The 17,367-nt window shown below is 35.7% G+C and overlaps 2 protein-coding genes and 1 non-coding gene across 3 annotated transcripts; 1 reads left to right on the top strand and 2 right to left on the bottom strand.

Annotated features, from left to right (window-relative positions):
* The first annotated feature begins 657 nt into the window (after positions 1–657).
* Positions 658–4,515, top strand: LOC111904483 (C2 domain-containing protein At1g53590). Its single transcript, XM_023900244.3, has 11 exons — positions 658–817; positions 1,057–1,242; positions 1,337–1,411; positions 1,568–1,711; positions 1,827–1,922; positions 2,005–2,136; positions 2,277–2,471; positions 2,616–2,664; positions 2,753–2,845; positions 2,931–3,114; positions 3,206–4,515. Exons 2-11 carry the CDS (start codon positions 1,117–1,119, stop codon positions 4,311–4,313), a joined length of 2,202 nt encoding a protein of 733 aa, XP_023756012.1. The 5' UTR covers positions 658–817; positions 1,057–1,116; the 3' UTR covers positions 4,314–4,515.
* A 91-nt stretch (positions 4,516–4,606) lies between these two features.
* On the bottom strand, positions 4,607–14,345 carry LOC111904484 (putative callose synthase 8). The gene is made up of 38 exons (XM_023900245.3): positions 13,998–14,345; positions 13,819–13,919; positions 13,528–13,731; positions 13,334–13,438; positions 13,127–13,246; positions 12,963–13,055; positions 12,759–12,850; positions 12,544–12,670; positions 12,319–12,456; positions 12,152–12,228; positions 11,902–12,055; positions 11,671–11,820; positions 11,445–11,562; positions 10,993–11,321; positions 10,869–10,921; positions 10,710–10,770; positions 10,551–10,632; positions 10,314–10,450; positions 10,114–10,248; positions 9,934–10,031; positions 9,772–9,856; positions 9,521–9,681; positions 9,303–9,426; positions 9,135–9,229; positions 8,931–9,069; positions 8,591–8,742; positions 8,401–8,507; positions 8,195–8,314; positions 7,979–8,047; positions 7,487–7,767; positions 7,285–7,404; positions 7,104–7,216; positions 6,933–7,016; positions 6,741–6,853; positions 6,438–6,667; positions 5,446–6,294; positions 5,180–5,365; positions 4,607–5,093 (listed from the first exon to the last, which is right to left on the bottom strand). Exons 1-38 carry the CDS (start codon positions 14,248–14,250, stop codon positions 4,863–4,865), a joined length of 5,886 nt encoding a protein of 1,961 aa, XP_023756013.1. The 5' UTR covers positions 14,251–14,345; the 3' UTR covers positions 4,607–4,862.
* LOC111904510 (small nucleolar RNA J33) lies at positions 7,974–8,050 on the bottom strand. Its single transcript, XR_002854565.1, has one exon. It is a non-coding gene; the product is annotated as a small nucleolar RNA J33 (small nucleolar RNA).
* Positions 14,346–17,367: the final 3,022 nt, after the last annotated feature.

The raw sequence follows: 17,367 nt of genomic DNA, 5'->3' as shown, positions 1-17,367 counted from the left end.
ACTTTTCAATAAACTAATTCAAATTAATAAGAATTTTCTAAAACTAACTAAATTTTTTATATGTTTTTTACAACTTTATTTTTATCAAATTCGTTTTTATAAATTATTTTTTTATAACTTTTTTACAACTTTGTATCTACTTTTTAAGATATTTATTACACTTTTGTTTTTATATATGTATTTTTAGATTCTTTTAACTTTTAATAGATATGTTTCTGTTACAACATTATTTTTTTGCATTCTTTTTCCAAACCACAGTCTCTATTACAATACAATAATACATGGAGGTGTTAACACTACTTAAAAATAAAAAGAAAAGTTAAAAAGTATGCCGACATGCGAAAGCCACGTTTCATCAGTACATTATTTAGGGAACCTTTTAATTATGCATTATCTCTAGAAAACCTTGATCATATTTATTGCATTTCAACTTTTATCAATCAAAGTCGATTATATCGAACGATAATTAACTTACACCTTATAAAAAAAAGAAGTTAATTGATGAATCAATTAAAATGCACTCTCTTTCTTGTTCGGCCCATACATTTTTACAAAAGAGTTTTTTTATTTTTATTTTATTTTTAAATTATTATCACAAACGGATATTTTGTAGGAAATGACACGTAGATAGCCGACATTGCCAAATGTAAAAGGAAAGAAAGCAACTGCGATGAATCCACTGGGATGGCAGTACGATTATACACCTGTAGAACACGTATCAGACCCGTTGAATGCGGGTTAAGCAGCTCTAACTGCTAACCTCCAGTGAGTCAACTTCATCAAAGTCGTCCCAAATTCAAAAATCCCAACAATCAGTGTACGTATGCGATGGGTATTTATAACTTGCTTCCACGAAAACCCATTTTCTTGAATTATTGAAGCTGTTCAAGACAGATCCACATCACCTATTTCACAAATTTCAGCTCCTAGGGTTTTTCTTGATCGTTCTTGAATCTTGACCCTGTTTTTGGTCCCCAAGAAATAAGATACAGCTTTTAATGAAGTGGGGGTTCTTTAAATCATCGTAGTTGTTGATTAAATAGTTGAATCTTGTAGTTTGCGTTTGAGAAGAAGAAGAAGAACAAGGTCAAAGGTCAACGGTTGGATTTTAACTCCATGGATATAACAGAGGTTTCGATCATTCACCATGTGGGCATTGTGTTCTTGGTGATATGGTTACTATCTTCCTTCGGTTATTCCCACCCAATAGTTTACTTCATCTCTTTGATCTATCTTTACTTGGTAAGCAATATATATATAGACTATAAAACTATTTGTATGTTGATATCTTCCCAAAAATCATGAGTTTATTTTATTTATTTATTTCGTTTTAAAGGTTCATGAGAATTTTTCAATAAGATTCAGAAGAAAGGTGCGATTCGAAGAAAGAAGACAAGCCAATCAAAAAAGGGTAAACTCTTAATATTCTTTCCCTTTTTTGACTTCCATTTTCTTTACTAATTCATCACCTTTTAGCTTATCTTCTTGAGCTAGTTGAGAATTGAGATGATCCAATCTTTAGCCCTAAAAGCTCAAATTTTGAAAACCCTTTTTCGTTTTTGCGTAGGTACTTTCGGATTCTGAATCAGTAAGGTGGTTAAACCACATGGTTGAAAGGATATGGCCTATATGTATGGAAAATATCGTTTCACAAAAGATACTCCTCCCTATCATCCCTTGGTTCTTACAGAAGTACAAACCATGGACAGTGGTACAAATCTAATCTTAATTTTTTTTTTATCTTCTTCTTTTTGAAGTAACATAATGCATAAATTGGTAACAAATTGGTCAAAAAGCGTGCTAAATTAATGTATTTATTTATTCAGAAAGAAGCTGTGGTTCAGAGTTTGTATATGGGAAGATCTCCACCAATGATTACAGAAATGAGGGTTTGTCGTCAATCCACTGGTGACGACCATTTGGTAAGTTGACAACGTCTCTTGGAACGTTTGTCTTGTAGCGAACAGAAGAGTTCCTAAATCATGTGGTTTTGATTGTTTTAAGGTTTTGGAGTTGGGATTGAATTTCCGAACAGCTGATGACATGGATGCGATATTAGCAGCAAAAATGACAAAACGATTAGGGTTTGGAATGTCCGCAAAAATGCATTTGACAGGAATGCATGTCGAAGGAAAGGTATTGTTAAATTTCCACTTATCTGACTTTTGTATATGTTGTAGTCTCATCTCTAAAGAAAATCGATAACTCCACACATATCCAACTATCAAGATTCACGAGTTTTGTTATTTGATTGTTGTATTTGAAATGTTGTTTAGGTATTGGTTGGGGTGAAGTTCCTCCCAAAATGGCCGTTTCTTGGACGTTTGAGGGTTTGTTTTGTTGAACCCCCATACTTTCAGATGACCGTGAAGCCAATTTTCTCCCATGGTCTTGATGTTACCGAACTCCCTGGGATTGCTGGATGGCTGGATAAGCTTCTAACAGTCGCATTTGAGGAGACACTCGTTGAGGTAACATCCACCTAATACAGTATCAGATAATAACCAGAGCATCATAGATGCTCTGGTTATCCGATGACTGGAAACTCGTTTCCAGTCATCCATCCAGACATGTAATGGTTTCTAATTTACATTACATGTTGGGTTTTTTCACAGCCTAATATGTTGGTGGTGGATGTTGAGAAACTCGTTTCACCTGAACAAGGTATAATAAGTTTACGTGTCTCTCATATATTTTAATTATTATGTTATGGTTTATTGGTTTTAACCTTATCTAATTTGTATTATTTTAGAGACTTGGTTCTCTGTGGATGCGAAGGAACCCATTGCTTACGCCTTTGTGGAAGTTGTTGAAGGATCAGATATGAAACCATCAGACCTGAATGGTAACTTTATTTCAACATTTTTTTTTTATTTCTTATAGTTCTTCCATGAACATGATGATGACTAAATCGGACCTCTTTACAACAGGGTTGGCTGATCCTTACATAAAAGGCCAGGTTGGTGCATATCGGTTTAGGACCAAGACACAGAAGAAGACTTTATCTCCAAAATGGTTTGAGGAGTTCAAGATTCCCATCACTTCATGGGATGTACCTAATGTTCTTCAAATTGAAGTTCGTGATAAAGATCACTTCATTGATGATACCCTTGGGTTTGTTTCTTCTATTCCCTTTATCTCAAACTCTCTCTCTCTCTCTATATATATATATTTTTTTATTAAAATTATGCACCCTTTTATACAGTGATTGCATGATAAAGATCAACGATTTTAGAGATGGAGAGAGACACGACATGTGGTTGCCTCTTCAAAACATTAAAATGGGAAGATTGCATCTTGCGATAAAAGTAATTGAAGCCGAATGTGACAGGGATGTTGCATCAAAGAATGAATTTACGAAAAAGCCCTTGGTAGTAGAAAAATCTGAAGAAACAAATGCAGATAGTTTTGAACCCATTGATGTTGAAGGGCTAAAAGAGACTGGAATCTGGGTCCACCGACCTGGTGCTGACGTGGCGCAAGTATGGGAGCCAAGGAAAAGAAAGAACAAGAACAAGAACCGGTCCCACAAAGACAGTGAGTCGGTGGCCAGTAGCACGAGGTCTGAATCATTCCCGAGTAATGACTCCAGCAGCAGTGATGACAGCCTGGAGGGTAATAAAGTAAAATCAAGAAACCCGGTTAAACGGGGGTTTCGAAAGATCGGTTCAATGTTTAACAGGAGCCCGAAACCAGAGAATGATACACCAAGAAGCTTTAAGGAAAGAGATGAAAAAGAGTGTGATTCGCCACCTCAGAATGTCCGGGCTGTGAATAAAAGAGAGATTGGTGTGAAGCTGGTAATGGAGGTGGATAAGGACAACCTTGTGTCACAGGGTCAGGACCCGCGGGTCAAATTTGAAGAAAGCTCGGAAAGAAGTGATGAAGAAAGCCCGGGGAAGACGGGAGTCAGAGATACGGTTAAAGGTATTCTGAAAAGTACTGGGCATTCGGCCCGTGGTATGATGCATGCCCTTTCTCGTAAAGGCTCCAATAAAAGCAGAGATTCGGATTCTAATGGTGACTTTGGACCGATCTTGTCACCTGGGTGTGAACTGAGCCCAGATGGTCCTGATCAAGCGGCTAGCCCAACCGGTCAGATGGGCTCGAGCCCTTTGAGCCCAACTGTTGAGTTGCGTTCGAGCCCTTTGAGCCCAACTGGTCAGATGGAGTCGAACCCTTTGAGCCCGACTGGTCAAGTCAATGCAGGTGAGCCGGATATGCTTATGATGGACACTGTGGATGTAAATGGGACAAATAAAGGCGATGAGGAAATGCCTCCAGAACCACAAGTAATATCTTCACTTAATTAAGAGGCTATGTATGTAGTTTGTGATGAAAGTTCTATGTCATATACTTGTGTATAAAGCTCTTTTGCATGTTGGGTGTATAATCCTGCAAATAGGCGAATCACCATTGTTGAAGGTGAATGTTTGTTGTACTTTGTTTTACTTTGATAGATATATGTAAATGACAAGAATTTTGGTTGGTAATTCCTAAATTCGAATCTTTTTAGCTTTTTGACTATGGAATTGGATAGATTGTGATTGAAATGTTGCAAAAAAAGAAAAATGTAAACGAGGCTTATATGAATTCGTTCAGGACATTCATCGAACACATGGTGTGCAATATCAATACCCTCAAAGTTCTAGGCTTTTGAAAGATTATCTCATCTATCATTGATATGTAATTTAATTATTTCTTACAGAATGGTCGTTATGTGCACTATACTATGATGTGATACGGTATTGAATACATACATATATATATATATATATATATATATATATATATATATATATATATATATATATATATATATATATATAATCATGTACACAGAATTTTGAATGCAAGATAAGTTATGCGTGTTTCTTTTTGGCTTTAAGAATAGGTTGAATCTGCAGTCTCCTGCTGAAAGCTCTGTTGAAAAGAAACCGAGTCTGGAATGCTGAAATGATAGGAAGCCATGCCAAACAAGCAATGGGTGTAAAAAGAACAACTCCCATACCGAAATCATAAGCTTGGGCAAAAAGCCGTGTGAATTTCCACAAAACCGTGCCCTGAATCAATGGCCTGAATGCTTGACCAACCTAGTAATGAAGAAAAAATGGTTATTTTTACTTGAAGAAATCAAAAGATGAAGATTTTGATTCAAAATCAAGAGAGTTTTGCTTACTAGTATCAGCCCCCATCCAGTTGGTAGAAACGCGAAACAACAAACGATCAAATCCTTTACAGATAGCTGACAGATGTATGAAAGAGTGATTATGGTTGCTATAACAGATAGGAAAAGAGAAGCTTTGAACAGCCTGAATGAAAGCTGATAGTTATCACTGAGATAATGCCTCCCCACATTTACAACCTGTGTAAAATATTCCACATGATTAGAATAGAACAAAACAGGAGCAGCTTTTTTGTCCCACCTAAAAAGTGGAGTTTTACCTTGATTAAGAGGAAAATGACGACTATGACAACCCAGGAAAGGACATAAACAACAACGGTTTTATTGGACCCGGCAATATCAAGATGGTAGACGAGACCATATTGGTAAATAAAGAAGCGCAATGAAAGAAGAATCTCAATAATGCGGGACCCCCACCCCGAATGCTTAAGATGAGCTTGTTCATCATACCACCAAGACTGCCAACTCTTATCTTGCTGGATTCCGATTCCACCCTGTTGTTTAATCCACTTATTCCAATCCTTCCAGTCATCAACAATCTTCCCCCAATCAAAACCCGAAGGATTGAACAGAAAAGGCGCAAACAACCAAGTCAACGACAAGAACCAGATGGCGTATGTAGTCAATACATACGTCATGTTGTTTCGATACGCTCTCCTGATGATGTCATGAACTATTAGAAGTAGTAAGAGCTCGAATCCTTTCATGAAATGACTGCGTGAGTATAATCTGTAGTTTTCGGTGAAACTCGCGTGAAAGACCACAACCTTTCGACCCGTGGGTCGGTATTTTGCACCGCCGTGAAGTATGGTTCGGCCAAAATAATGGGTTTTGGTCCCGAGAGAAAAGGTGAAGAAAACAGCAGCAAGTTGGAGTTGCATTAGAACAAAATCTTTAAGGGCGCTGAGAAATCCTCTTTCGAGTGCGATTTCCATTACCATGGGTAATCCTGTCAATAATCCAAGTTGAATAAATGATTGGGATGCTAATGCGGTTTCTAATGACCGAATGTTGTGCACTTTGGCTTCCAGAAGTAATGCCTTTTCTAAACCACTTAGCACGAGGTAGAGCTGCCCGTATAAGAATACGTAAATTCCAATTACAGATATCTGTAAGATTTGAGAAAGAAGAAAATATTGAACATTTAAGCGAGTTGTAATAACATGTTGTCCCACATTCACATTGTTTTGTGAATATCCCTAGTTTTGTAATTAGAGAAAACATAAGCCTAAATCGAGTATGAAATTATTACCAGGCTGCTGAAGTAGAAGCCGACTGTTGTGAAGTAACAGGAAAGCATGCGGAAAAAGTCAAATCGGCGTCCGAGTCGGTAGATATCGCGGCTAAGAACTTGTTCGCTATTCCCATTCGCAACTTTGGCTTCAAACTTTGAGATCTGGTTCAAGCTGACGTCACGCCCTTTACCAACTTGTATGTACTCATGGTATGTAATATGTCCACGCCGTAATGTAGTATTATATCCTGTACACAACATCCAATGCCGTTTAAATCAAACCATCAAAGTTAACTCATATGGTTTCAAACACAACTAAACCTGCAAAAATGTCTTCACTCAGGTTAATTGTCTTTGAAGCTTTGCTTATGCCACCTCTTGTTAGGTGAAAGATTCTGTCAAAAAGATCTGGATGCCCATAATGGAACCTAATCCTGTTTAATACAAGTGGGTTCAATGGTGTTCAGTTCATGGGTTGGACCCAAAATCAGCAATTTATAAAATAGCACCTACTTGAGAGGGTTTGCTAGGAGCCTTTGACCAATTGTCACAAAACTAGTCTCTTGGTAAGACATGAACCATGCTAAAGAAGAAACACTGCAATAAACACCATCCATCGGTAACAAAATAAACTATGTGTTTGTTTGACTTTAACTTGAGAGAAAGAAAGTGTGTGAACCAAACCTTCCAGTGAATATGTGTTCCCTTAGACCAAGTATCTTGGGAGTTTTTCCGAGTCTTGGTAGAAATTCTTGTAGGAGATTCCTCATTTTGATGGCTTCTTCCAGATAGTTATCCTGTAATGATCCATGTATGTTAGATATTTTCTCTCAAAAACTAAAAACTATATTGATTTGATTCATACTTGGTTCATATCTATGGCTTGTAGAGCTTCACCACGAGTAAAAATTATGGCATGGTTTTGATTTTCAGGTTTCCCTTCTCCAATATTAGGTGGTCCTGGTAGCTTCACCCGATATATCTCCTGTAATCACACCACACAACAATTATAGTGCTGAAGTTTGTGAGTTTATTGTTTGGTTTTGGTTTTGGTTTTGGTAGCTTACCTGGTCAAACCCGTTGACTGCTTTGACTAAAACGGATGAGTAAATCTTTATGGGCTTATTGTCAACCGGTTCTTCCCTCTCTTCAACATAAGCCACACGTAGTGAAGGATACCTTACCATAAGATCAATGATTTCTTGTGCCTGTGGGTCCCCTGATGTTTTCTGTGACCCGAATAACTGACAAGACACAACATGAGTAAATTTCATGTCTGCTAATGCATCCAGATGAGCGTTTAACGTGTCGTTCCCTCTTTCAATTGTCTCATAACCTTGAAGAATATCTGATAATCAACATCAACATATCAGACTCTCTGACTGATGTCAATTGAGACAAAATTTACACTTATTTATTTCACCCAAAAAGATGGAATAAGGTGGGACAAGGGACTAGCTTTCGATCTAAAAGACGTAAATGCCCTTCCTCGTCATTGAAAATATCTCTAAAAAGCTTGTCAGGTCCAGTGAAAGAAAGGAAGCCTAACTACAACAAACCATCATCTTCAGCCTTGTCAAGAAAAGCTTGCAGCTTTAGCGCCTTGTGGTAATACATCATCCCACGAACTGTTAACAAAAATAAAGATATACTATGTGTTAAGATATAAGTAGTAATATAGGGTTTTATTAGTTCTTGATGTAGCTTTTAACATAATTTCCAGATTGTTTACAATATGTAAGTTTTGAAAGAAGTAACTGTTTCTAGCAACTCACCTGTCCTGCTCAAAGTCTGCCCACGAAAAGAAGCCCAGTCTCTAAGTTCCTCCTTGCCATGATCATCTAGCTCCTCCATGGTTTCAACCCCCATTCTTTCCAGGAAGTTTTGCAACTCATCTGAGAAAAAAAAAAAAGGGCAAAATCGTAAAAAGAGATACATACTGATGAATGATGACAAAGATCTTGAACTTATAGTACATTACCTGGAAATATTTTCTCCATATAGAAGCCGATGGATACATAATCTTGGCTTGCGTTCAGCTCCTTTGTAGAGAATTTAACTTCTTCCTTCAAATGTGGAGTCAAAACACTGTAATCACAAGGTAAATAAATTAGTAATTTGAACCCAAGTAAGTTCTTGAATCTTATGGTGAACCTATGAACAACGAAAACCTGAAAGATAGCATGTTGCGGACTTTTGGAGCTCGAGGTATATCCATGAATAGAGAAGTTGCAAAAAACGATATACGCCTTCTTGCATCCAGGTTTGAAGGTATATCCATGGCTGCATCTTTGATTGTAAGCAGCAAAAGGAATCTCTTGATCTATGCAATCAAGATTTGTATTAGTTTTTCTAGCAAACATTTAGGGATCATTTGGATTTGGGATTTGGAATTTAGATACATTCTTTTGTACAGAATTTGGATTGTATTTATGGTAAATGACAAAATTGCCCTCCAAATCCCTCAAAGCCAAATGCAGTTTTAGTATTATTGAAAGTTGTTAAGAAAACCTTCTGATTAAGAGAATCGCTATCTGGCAATGGGAAATGGATTGAATGCCTTGATGCAAATAGTTGTGGTTCGGGTTCACTAAAGTATGTTGTTAAACATCCTTCAGTATCTTGATAAGTATTCATGGAATCCAGTGTTCTGTATACAAATCGAATAAGTATCCTGAAAAGATTCAAAAAGCTGATCACTGAAAAGATGCGAACCTGGATCTGTTTTTCATCATATCGTTTGTTATGATCTCAAAAATATCTTGCAGCACTTTCACAACTTTAGTATGATGATTCTCATTGCCTTCAACCTAAAATGAAACGTAAAATTTTACAGACATACATGAAGAACTAGAAATCTGAGTTCTAGGGTTTGAGATTTACCAGAAGTTCAACTAAATTGATGCATTTAGCATGTAGAGTTAGAAGCTCACTTAGATCGAAATCCTTAAGGAAGGTTGATTTCCACATGCTTTCTTCAATCTCATTAACTATCCCAGATATGACTCTGAAAACAAACAAAAAAAAATAATGGTATGTTATACACAATTTACTAATATTTTGAGAAGAAAATGAAGAACATAAAACTCCATTGATGGTACCTTCTCTCCATGTCTCCAACAACTAGAATATCAAGAACATCTTTCAGTGAATCATAACATTCTTTTACTGCAATATACATGTAGACATCTCTTCTGATTCTTTTGGAAAGATTTGCATCTTCCCCTACAAAGTCCTTTGCAATAGACAAGGCAACTGGCAACTGTAAATAGAAAGATGAACAATGAATTAGAAAACATGGATTGGAGTGCATGAAAAAATAGATTATGAAAAACTGAAAACAGAAGAGTACCTGATTTGCTAGGAGGAAAATAGGCCAACAAACAAGGCCAGAAAGTAAATCGTGTGATAAAGGCATCTTCATCAATTCAACCTCTCTGTTCATATTTTGAAAAGATTTGTTAATGATTTCAATTTCTTGTGGAAAAATAACTAGAAAAAGGAGATAATTAACCTATTACTTATGAGATCCTCCTCACGAAAGCTGTTAATGATTTCATTCCATACAACAACAAACTTAACAAGACCATTCCTCATTTGTCTTTCAGACAGCTACAAAGAACCAATGTGACTTAGACTCATATCAAAGAACAAGAATGAGATAAACTAAAAAGAAAGCATTTTTAGTAAGTACCTTTTGAAACATCTCCCTTATGAAAGATTTCCTGTTTAGATGTTTATCGGTTTTTGTAGGATGTGGGATTAGAGAATTCATGAAGGCCAAAGGTAAATCTTGAAATCTACTTCTCATCATACCTAATGTACGAATCTAGATATAAAAAAAAGGGTGTTAGATTGTATAAAATAACTTCAAAAAATAACTTGATTTCATACCTCTCCAAGATGATGCAAGATTCCATAAAGTCCTCCAAAGATTGCACAGAAAACAGAGTACCAAATCTGGGTGTCCATGAAATACACCAATATGACTGGAGTCCAGATAGCAGCAATAGCACCAGCATTGTTCTTGACTGATTTAGATTTTAAAAAAAAAAATTGTAAGATAAAAAGGAAATGTTTATTTAGTTATTAAAGAACATATATTATGGAAGAATGTAAAAAAGGTGTTACCTTTTGGGAAAAGCTCATGCCAGTCATACTTTGTAATTCCAAGGCTCATAATTTGCCTTGTTGGTCCTATGAGTGGCTTTATCTGATAGTGACAGAAGTTTACTAGTCAACTTTTTGGTCAACTTACAACAGGAAGAGAAATAAAGCAAAAAGACTCACCTCAAAGGTGTAGCTAAATGTCAATTTGCTTAATAACAACAACATCCAGAATAAACTGTACCTGAAAACAAAGACTTGACACATTTCAAGAGACGTTTTCCAAAAGAGAAACACGAGTTTACATCAACTTAAGAAAAAAAAAAAGAGTTCAGAAAGTACTTCAAAAGGGAGAACTGAGACTCTTGCATCCCTCTTCCCACATATAATCTAGGCTAAATTCCACAAAAAGGTTAGAATATTGGGTCATTTGTTTATTTATTTTGATGTATAATAATATTAATACCTGAGTCCACCAAGAGAGAAGTGAAGAAATCTTTGAGTTTGAGGTTTCAATGTATCGACCAATTGCAGGAACAGAAAAGAGGATCATATTGACTGCATTAGACATCAAATAGAATCCAACTGCAATCATATATGAAGAATAACACCACTCTCCAAACAAGCTTCCATCTTGTGATGAATAACAAGTGTACTTTCTTCTACTTTTTGAATAAAATATGGGTAACAAGATAGTCCACATTGCTGCAATCATCACCTTCAAACTATGCTTTCTGGCTCTTGATTCATCCATCATGGATCTGGCTTTCCATGTAAACACAATATCAAGAACAGCTGCAAGATTCAAGAAAAGTTCGGAAGTAAATCAAATTTCATCTGCATCCTTTTTAAGTAAAAAAGATACAAACTTTATTAAATCTTTATGAGAGAGTACCGAAGTTAAAGTAGGCACAAGACCTTGAACTAGTTTAAGAACTGCAGATGTGATAAAGATGCTCATAATATCTTCAAGTATGGGTGTATCAAACATCTGTAATGGTGAATTCAGATCATGGCATGCCATAATTATCATCGCCTGAAAATTTCAAATAAAAAAATATATCTTATCGTTTAGATTTTACTCATTTTAGAAAGAAAGCAAACATGTGTTGATGTGTTTATTAGTGTTCAAAATAAAACGAACCTGAAGAGATAGAATAAGAAAAGCCCACATTCTATCAAAGCTTCTGAAAACATGCCAAAATGACCTAAACTCAACAAAATTTGTCTTTCCTAACCATTTTTTCTCCTTTGGCTTTGGTTGCTCTTCTGTAGACTCATCATCTTTATTAAGCTAACAAAAAGAATAAGATTTTTAAGATTGTTATGCAATAACAGATTAAATTTGTTATGTAAATATTAAGATTTAATTTACCTCCATTTCTTCATCGTTCTCTTCTGTCTTCTTTTCTGTCTTTAGTTTATCTGAGCCCTTATTGTTTTTTCTCTTGGGATCCTCACAAAAGTCTACATAAAAGAAGTCATGCTCTTTATTCATAGGCCATTCTAGTTGGAAACAATCAGGAGACCTATCAATATATAACAAAGTAACAATCATTACTTGTTATTAACAATTATAATAAACTTTGAAGAAATTAACAATCAAAAGTCGGGTATATATTAACCAGAAGAACTCATTCAAATCATCATAGTTTCTCCATGTCGAATGATCAGTCATCCCATTTTGGTTTTTCTTAGCTTCCTTCAGTCATTTGAAAAGAAAAATCAAAATAAACAAAAATGAAGAGTAATGAATGTTTTAGGTAGAAGTATTATGTATATAGTGTTATACCTCACGAATAACCTCGTATATTGGGGTGATAACATTATTTAGAAAAGACTCGGGCCCACCACCATATGCAGGGGTGAAGGTTCCATCAGTAGATAAAATGGTGGCACCCATCAACATGCTATGCATGTCATATGCCATCTACATAAATACAAGAATTTGATCATTTTGATTGCATAAAAGATATGAATGATATTGAGTTTAATGATTTATAATGTGAAAACATACATGGTGAAAAATGTATGCAAGGCACTCTGGCATGAACCTCACATTAGCAGCCTCACCCCATATAAGAAGATAAAGTCCTATATACAGAACTTTGTATTGTTGTGCTTCTGGATCTGATAATGGCAACCTACATAAATAAGTAAAAAGTTTTAGATGAATTTTGTAATATTCAAGAAAGAAATATATAAAAACAAGAAGAATTCTTATAGTATAACCTTATGCTGTTTTTTTTCTCTAAGAATTTACACCATTCTGTGTAATTCTTGAAGAACTTCTTCATCAGGTCATCTAGAACACCATCTGCTAACTGTTGATCTCAAAAGTTTAACAAATAATATCCGTGTAAATATAAAATATATATATATATATATATATATATATATATATATATATATATATATATATATAACTTTGATTACCTTTGATGTATTTGCTAGTTTATTACTTCGCCGAATATGCATGTTTGCAAGAAGTAGAATCAAATGTTCCCTCTGATTAGCAACATTTCCTTTCTGAAAGTAAATATTGTTATCAGAAATCAACAGATTGCAAGAAAAGATGATGAAGTATTATTATTGAATACCTGAAATCCGAATGAATTTTGGAGCCAATCGAACAAATCAAAATGAGGCTTTTGATTGGTGAACTCTTCAATAAATGGTATCCCTTCAACATTACGAACAGCTGCAACTGCAGCTTTAATCTGTAGCATTTCATGATTTTCATCAGATGATTATAATAATAAACTAAATAATGAATGTCAATAAGTGTTTGGAGAATGAAAACAGACCTCAGTGAGTTGCATGATTGCTTGATGAACACCTCCTTGATCAAGGGGAAGAATGTTAAAATCATAGAATTCGGATCTTCGATTAACATCATTATCAGCATTTCCCTAGAAGGAAGAATAGATAGAAGATAATTGAAATCATGCATGAAAAGGATTATTTTTATATAAATGTAAATATAAAATGAAAAACGAACCTGTGTGCCAGCAGCTTTAGTGAGTGTATTTGATACTTCATATAACACAGCAGCAATTGCACCAGCTTTAATTAAGGCGTCCCTGTTCTCCAAAGTACTTTCTCCTCCATGTTTGATGATGTAATCTTTGTATTCACGATAAACACGTCTGACTTCACGTACATCGCTCTTTTCTTTCCTTTTTCTGTAAGTAACTACTTCATCCTATCAATCTCAGGCGCCAAAAGATAGTTACAGGGATGAACTTTTATCAGAGATGATCTGATTTAATAAGTGGGGTTTGTGATTCACCTGTTCAAGTCGTTGAAGAAGAGCAGTTTTGAACTGTCGTACCCCACGCCCTCTTGAATTACGATCCAAATCATGTGCAACAACAAAAGCATGAAAACGGCCTGCTCACAGACGAGGATTAGGGATTTAGAACCTCAAACAACAGCAACAAGAATCACAAATTGGGTGCAAATGCTTACATAAACATGCAACACGAGGCTCTTGGGCGTCTATCAAATTGGCAACACGAAGGAACCTCTGAATTTCTGATCTCAAAGTGACTGGCAATTTCTCAGAATCAAATGGTTCAGGAACGTAATCACGTCCAGAAGTAATCGATTTCATATAAAAGGATTTCGCCCCATTATTGTTACTACCATACCCTCCTCGACCATTAGTTTGCGTATTGCTAGTACTTGCAATGCTGGGCTCTGCGACCACGATTTCGGCCATTGTTGAACATGAACCAAGCTTGCAGAGTAAGTAAATGGGTGCGGGAGAGAGTAGAATTTGAAGGGGATCTTGTGTGCAGTATATACATGATTTCTTAATGTGGTGTACACTTTATGAAGAAAGATGGTGGCTTGCTTTTTTGATTAATTAGTTCACTAGCAGTAGTGGTGTCATCTTTTTTTGCTTTTGCTTTCCATGGATAGTTTGGTGTGTATTTGCTTTTGTGAGGATTATACAATAAAAAAGACGCAGGGGAGAAAGGGTTCTTCAATGTGTTGTTCATTGCTACTGTGATGTTATCTGTAAAACAAAAATTGGGGTTTCTTCTTTCTTGCGCGGGATTTCTTTGAACACGTGTCACCGTCTTTTGTGTGTGAAAATAATGCGTGTTTTCATTTTACATTTTTTTTTCTTTTTCGCCAAGCGGCTTTATTGAGTATTGAGCAGTGAGTATTGTTTTTGGTTTAGAAAAAGACATAATGACATGAGATGGTAATAAACTATTGTTTTTGGTAATATTTGATTGCTAAACTTGTTTTCGTACTCTAATAGTCATTTAACTTGTTGATTCGTCTAAATTTTCTCCTTACGACTGTTTTTTGTCGATTGCAAAGGATTTATCGATACTACGTGTTAGTTTGATCCTATGTGGCATGTAGGGCTAATGTTATTAAAAGAGGGGTGTATGTGGTTCCTTTATTATGCCCTAATACCCTGATGGCTTCCTCCTACAACTTCTCATCATCCATCAATCGATCAAGCAAGAAATCAACAGTGAACGATCCAAAAACTTGTGATTGTGGGTTCCCTGCACGTATTCTAACGTCAACAACACCAAAGACTCCAGGGAGGCATTTCATGGTGTATAATGAGGTAAGCTATTTCACTTGAGTCTTCCCCCTTTTCTGATTCATTTTTCCTGATTTGAAACCTCCTTATGAGTTATTTGTGTTGAAGGGTAAATGCAAATATCGGAAATAGTTGGATGTAGAACCTGTACAAATGCCTCTAATGGAAGTGGTGGAGGGAATTAAAGTTGAATTAGTAGTATTGAAGACCGAAGTAGAGAAGGTGAAGGAAGACATGGAACAAATGAAGAAGGAAAAGTACTCTGATGCCATTGCAATGAAGGAAAAAATATATAAGTTTACTATAGGATTTCTTTTTTTTTATCACCGTGTATATGATGAAATGATGTATTGAAAGATGTTGTTTGAATGGAATGAAGACATTATCTTAACTTCTTGTTGGAATGGAATGAAATAATTTTGACTGGAATGGAATCACAAAGAAATAATTTTGACTGGAATGGAATCACAAAGAAGTAATTTTTACTGGAATTAGAAAGAAGTAATTTTGACTAGAATCACAATGTAGTAGTTTTGACTGGAATGGAATCACAAAGTAGCATACATATAATAATGAATACATATATGATTCCATTCTTTGACTGTAATGAATACATAGAAGTAATTTTGAGTGGAATGGAATCACTGAGACAACAATGCATACAAATAACAAGAAAGTAATTGAATGAAATGGATACAATACATATATAACAAGAAAGTAATTGAATATGGTGGTTGAATTCATTGAAATACTCCATTTATATTTGACATTAAATAAAAGGAAAGCGAAGTTATTGAATATGGTGGTTGCCACCTCATTGACCACGTAGGATAAAAAAAGCCACCTCAGACCGATTCAACCGTTGAAACCAACTAATATCGGTCATAAAGGGAAAATTTAGATAAATCAACAAGTTAAATGGCTATTAGAGCATGAAAAAAAGTTTAGTGACCAAAAACAATAATTTGTTACTCTCTCAAGTCATTATCCCTTAAAAAAATATCACCATATCATCCAATAATGATAAACGCATAGAATTTAGACTAAGTTGTAAATTTGGTCCGTTATTGAAAAAGTATGGATAAGGTTCAAAATCTTTTGAACTTACATGGATGTCCAAAATTAGATATTTTTGTGGTTATGAACCCTGTTAAACATGAAAAGACCATTTTGCCATTTTTATTTATTTATTTATTTTTTTGCTTTTTTATTATTTATTTAAATACTTTAAAGTGTTTTAATTAATTAGAAATGCAAATGGGCCCCATCTAACTCAAACTTCTTTCTCTCTCTCTCTCTCTCTCTCTCTCTCTCTCTCTCTCTCTCACCTACAGAAAGACACTTACAAGCATACACACACTAATCATTAAAACACACACCTTGTCACACTCATTGGATATTAAAAACATACACATAGATAGATGAGTATGAATTTGTTGCTGGTGATCGAAGTTATTCCACCATTTACCCACAAAACCTTCGATAACAGAGTACAAAACTTATTGCTCTGTTTTCCCCATTGGTGGTTGTCACAATTAGCAATTTCAGTTAGGAAATTATGTTTCTCATGTAAACGTCAACTGTTGTAAGACATGTGCTAACACATTAAAGTTTACATGAAGGTTCCTAATGAACCATGTATTGTTATAATGCAAAGCATTTTCATATCTCAAATCTCTCCAAAATCTCTCCATGTTTCTCAAATATCCCTCAAATCTCCCTATGTAGTTTTCCTTAGTCAAAATCAACTCAAAATGAAAGGAGAAAACTTGAAAGATCGAGCCTATTTTGGAATACGCTTTTCATTTCGGAGTCTCCTTTCTCGGTCCAGAGCCCCCTAGTTCGGAACTTCACCTGCTCCGGAACCCTCTATTGACTTCGGAATGTGATGAGCGAATTCGGAGCCCCCCCCCCCCCCCCCCTTCGGAACCTTCAGATTTGGCTCCGGAATTTCCTCAACCGGACAATCTCGCATGATCCGGACCAGCTCTCTCGGAAGGCTATCCACTCCGGAATGCCTCGTACACTTCGGAACGCTCGCAGCCTCGAAGGAAAAGGACTCCGGATAGAGTTTGACTTCGCAACCCTCGACTTCGGAAGATGCTGGCGACTCCAAAAAATTGAGAAGAGCTCCGGAACAATGGGTTTGACTTCGGAACTCATGCCTTGACTCCGGAATTCACCATTTGGCTCTAGATTTCGAACCATTTCGGACCATTTCATCGTTTTGAGGTATTTTGACGTCGGGAATCCCACCAAACTCGTATT

This window comes from Lactuca sativa, chromosome 5, assembly GCF_002870075.4.
Source record: "Lactuca sativa cultivar Salinas chromosome 5, Lsat_Salinas_v11, whole genome shotgun sequence".
In the NCBI taxonomy this organism is placed as follows: domain Eukaryota; kingdom Viridiplantae; phylum Streptophyta; class Magnoliopsida; order Asterales; family Asteraceae; genus Lactuca; species Lactuca sativa.
This window is presented reverse-complemented; position numbering and strand designations above follow the sequence as displayed.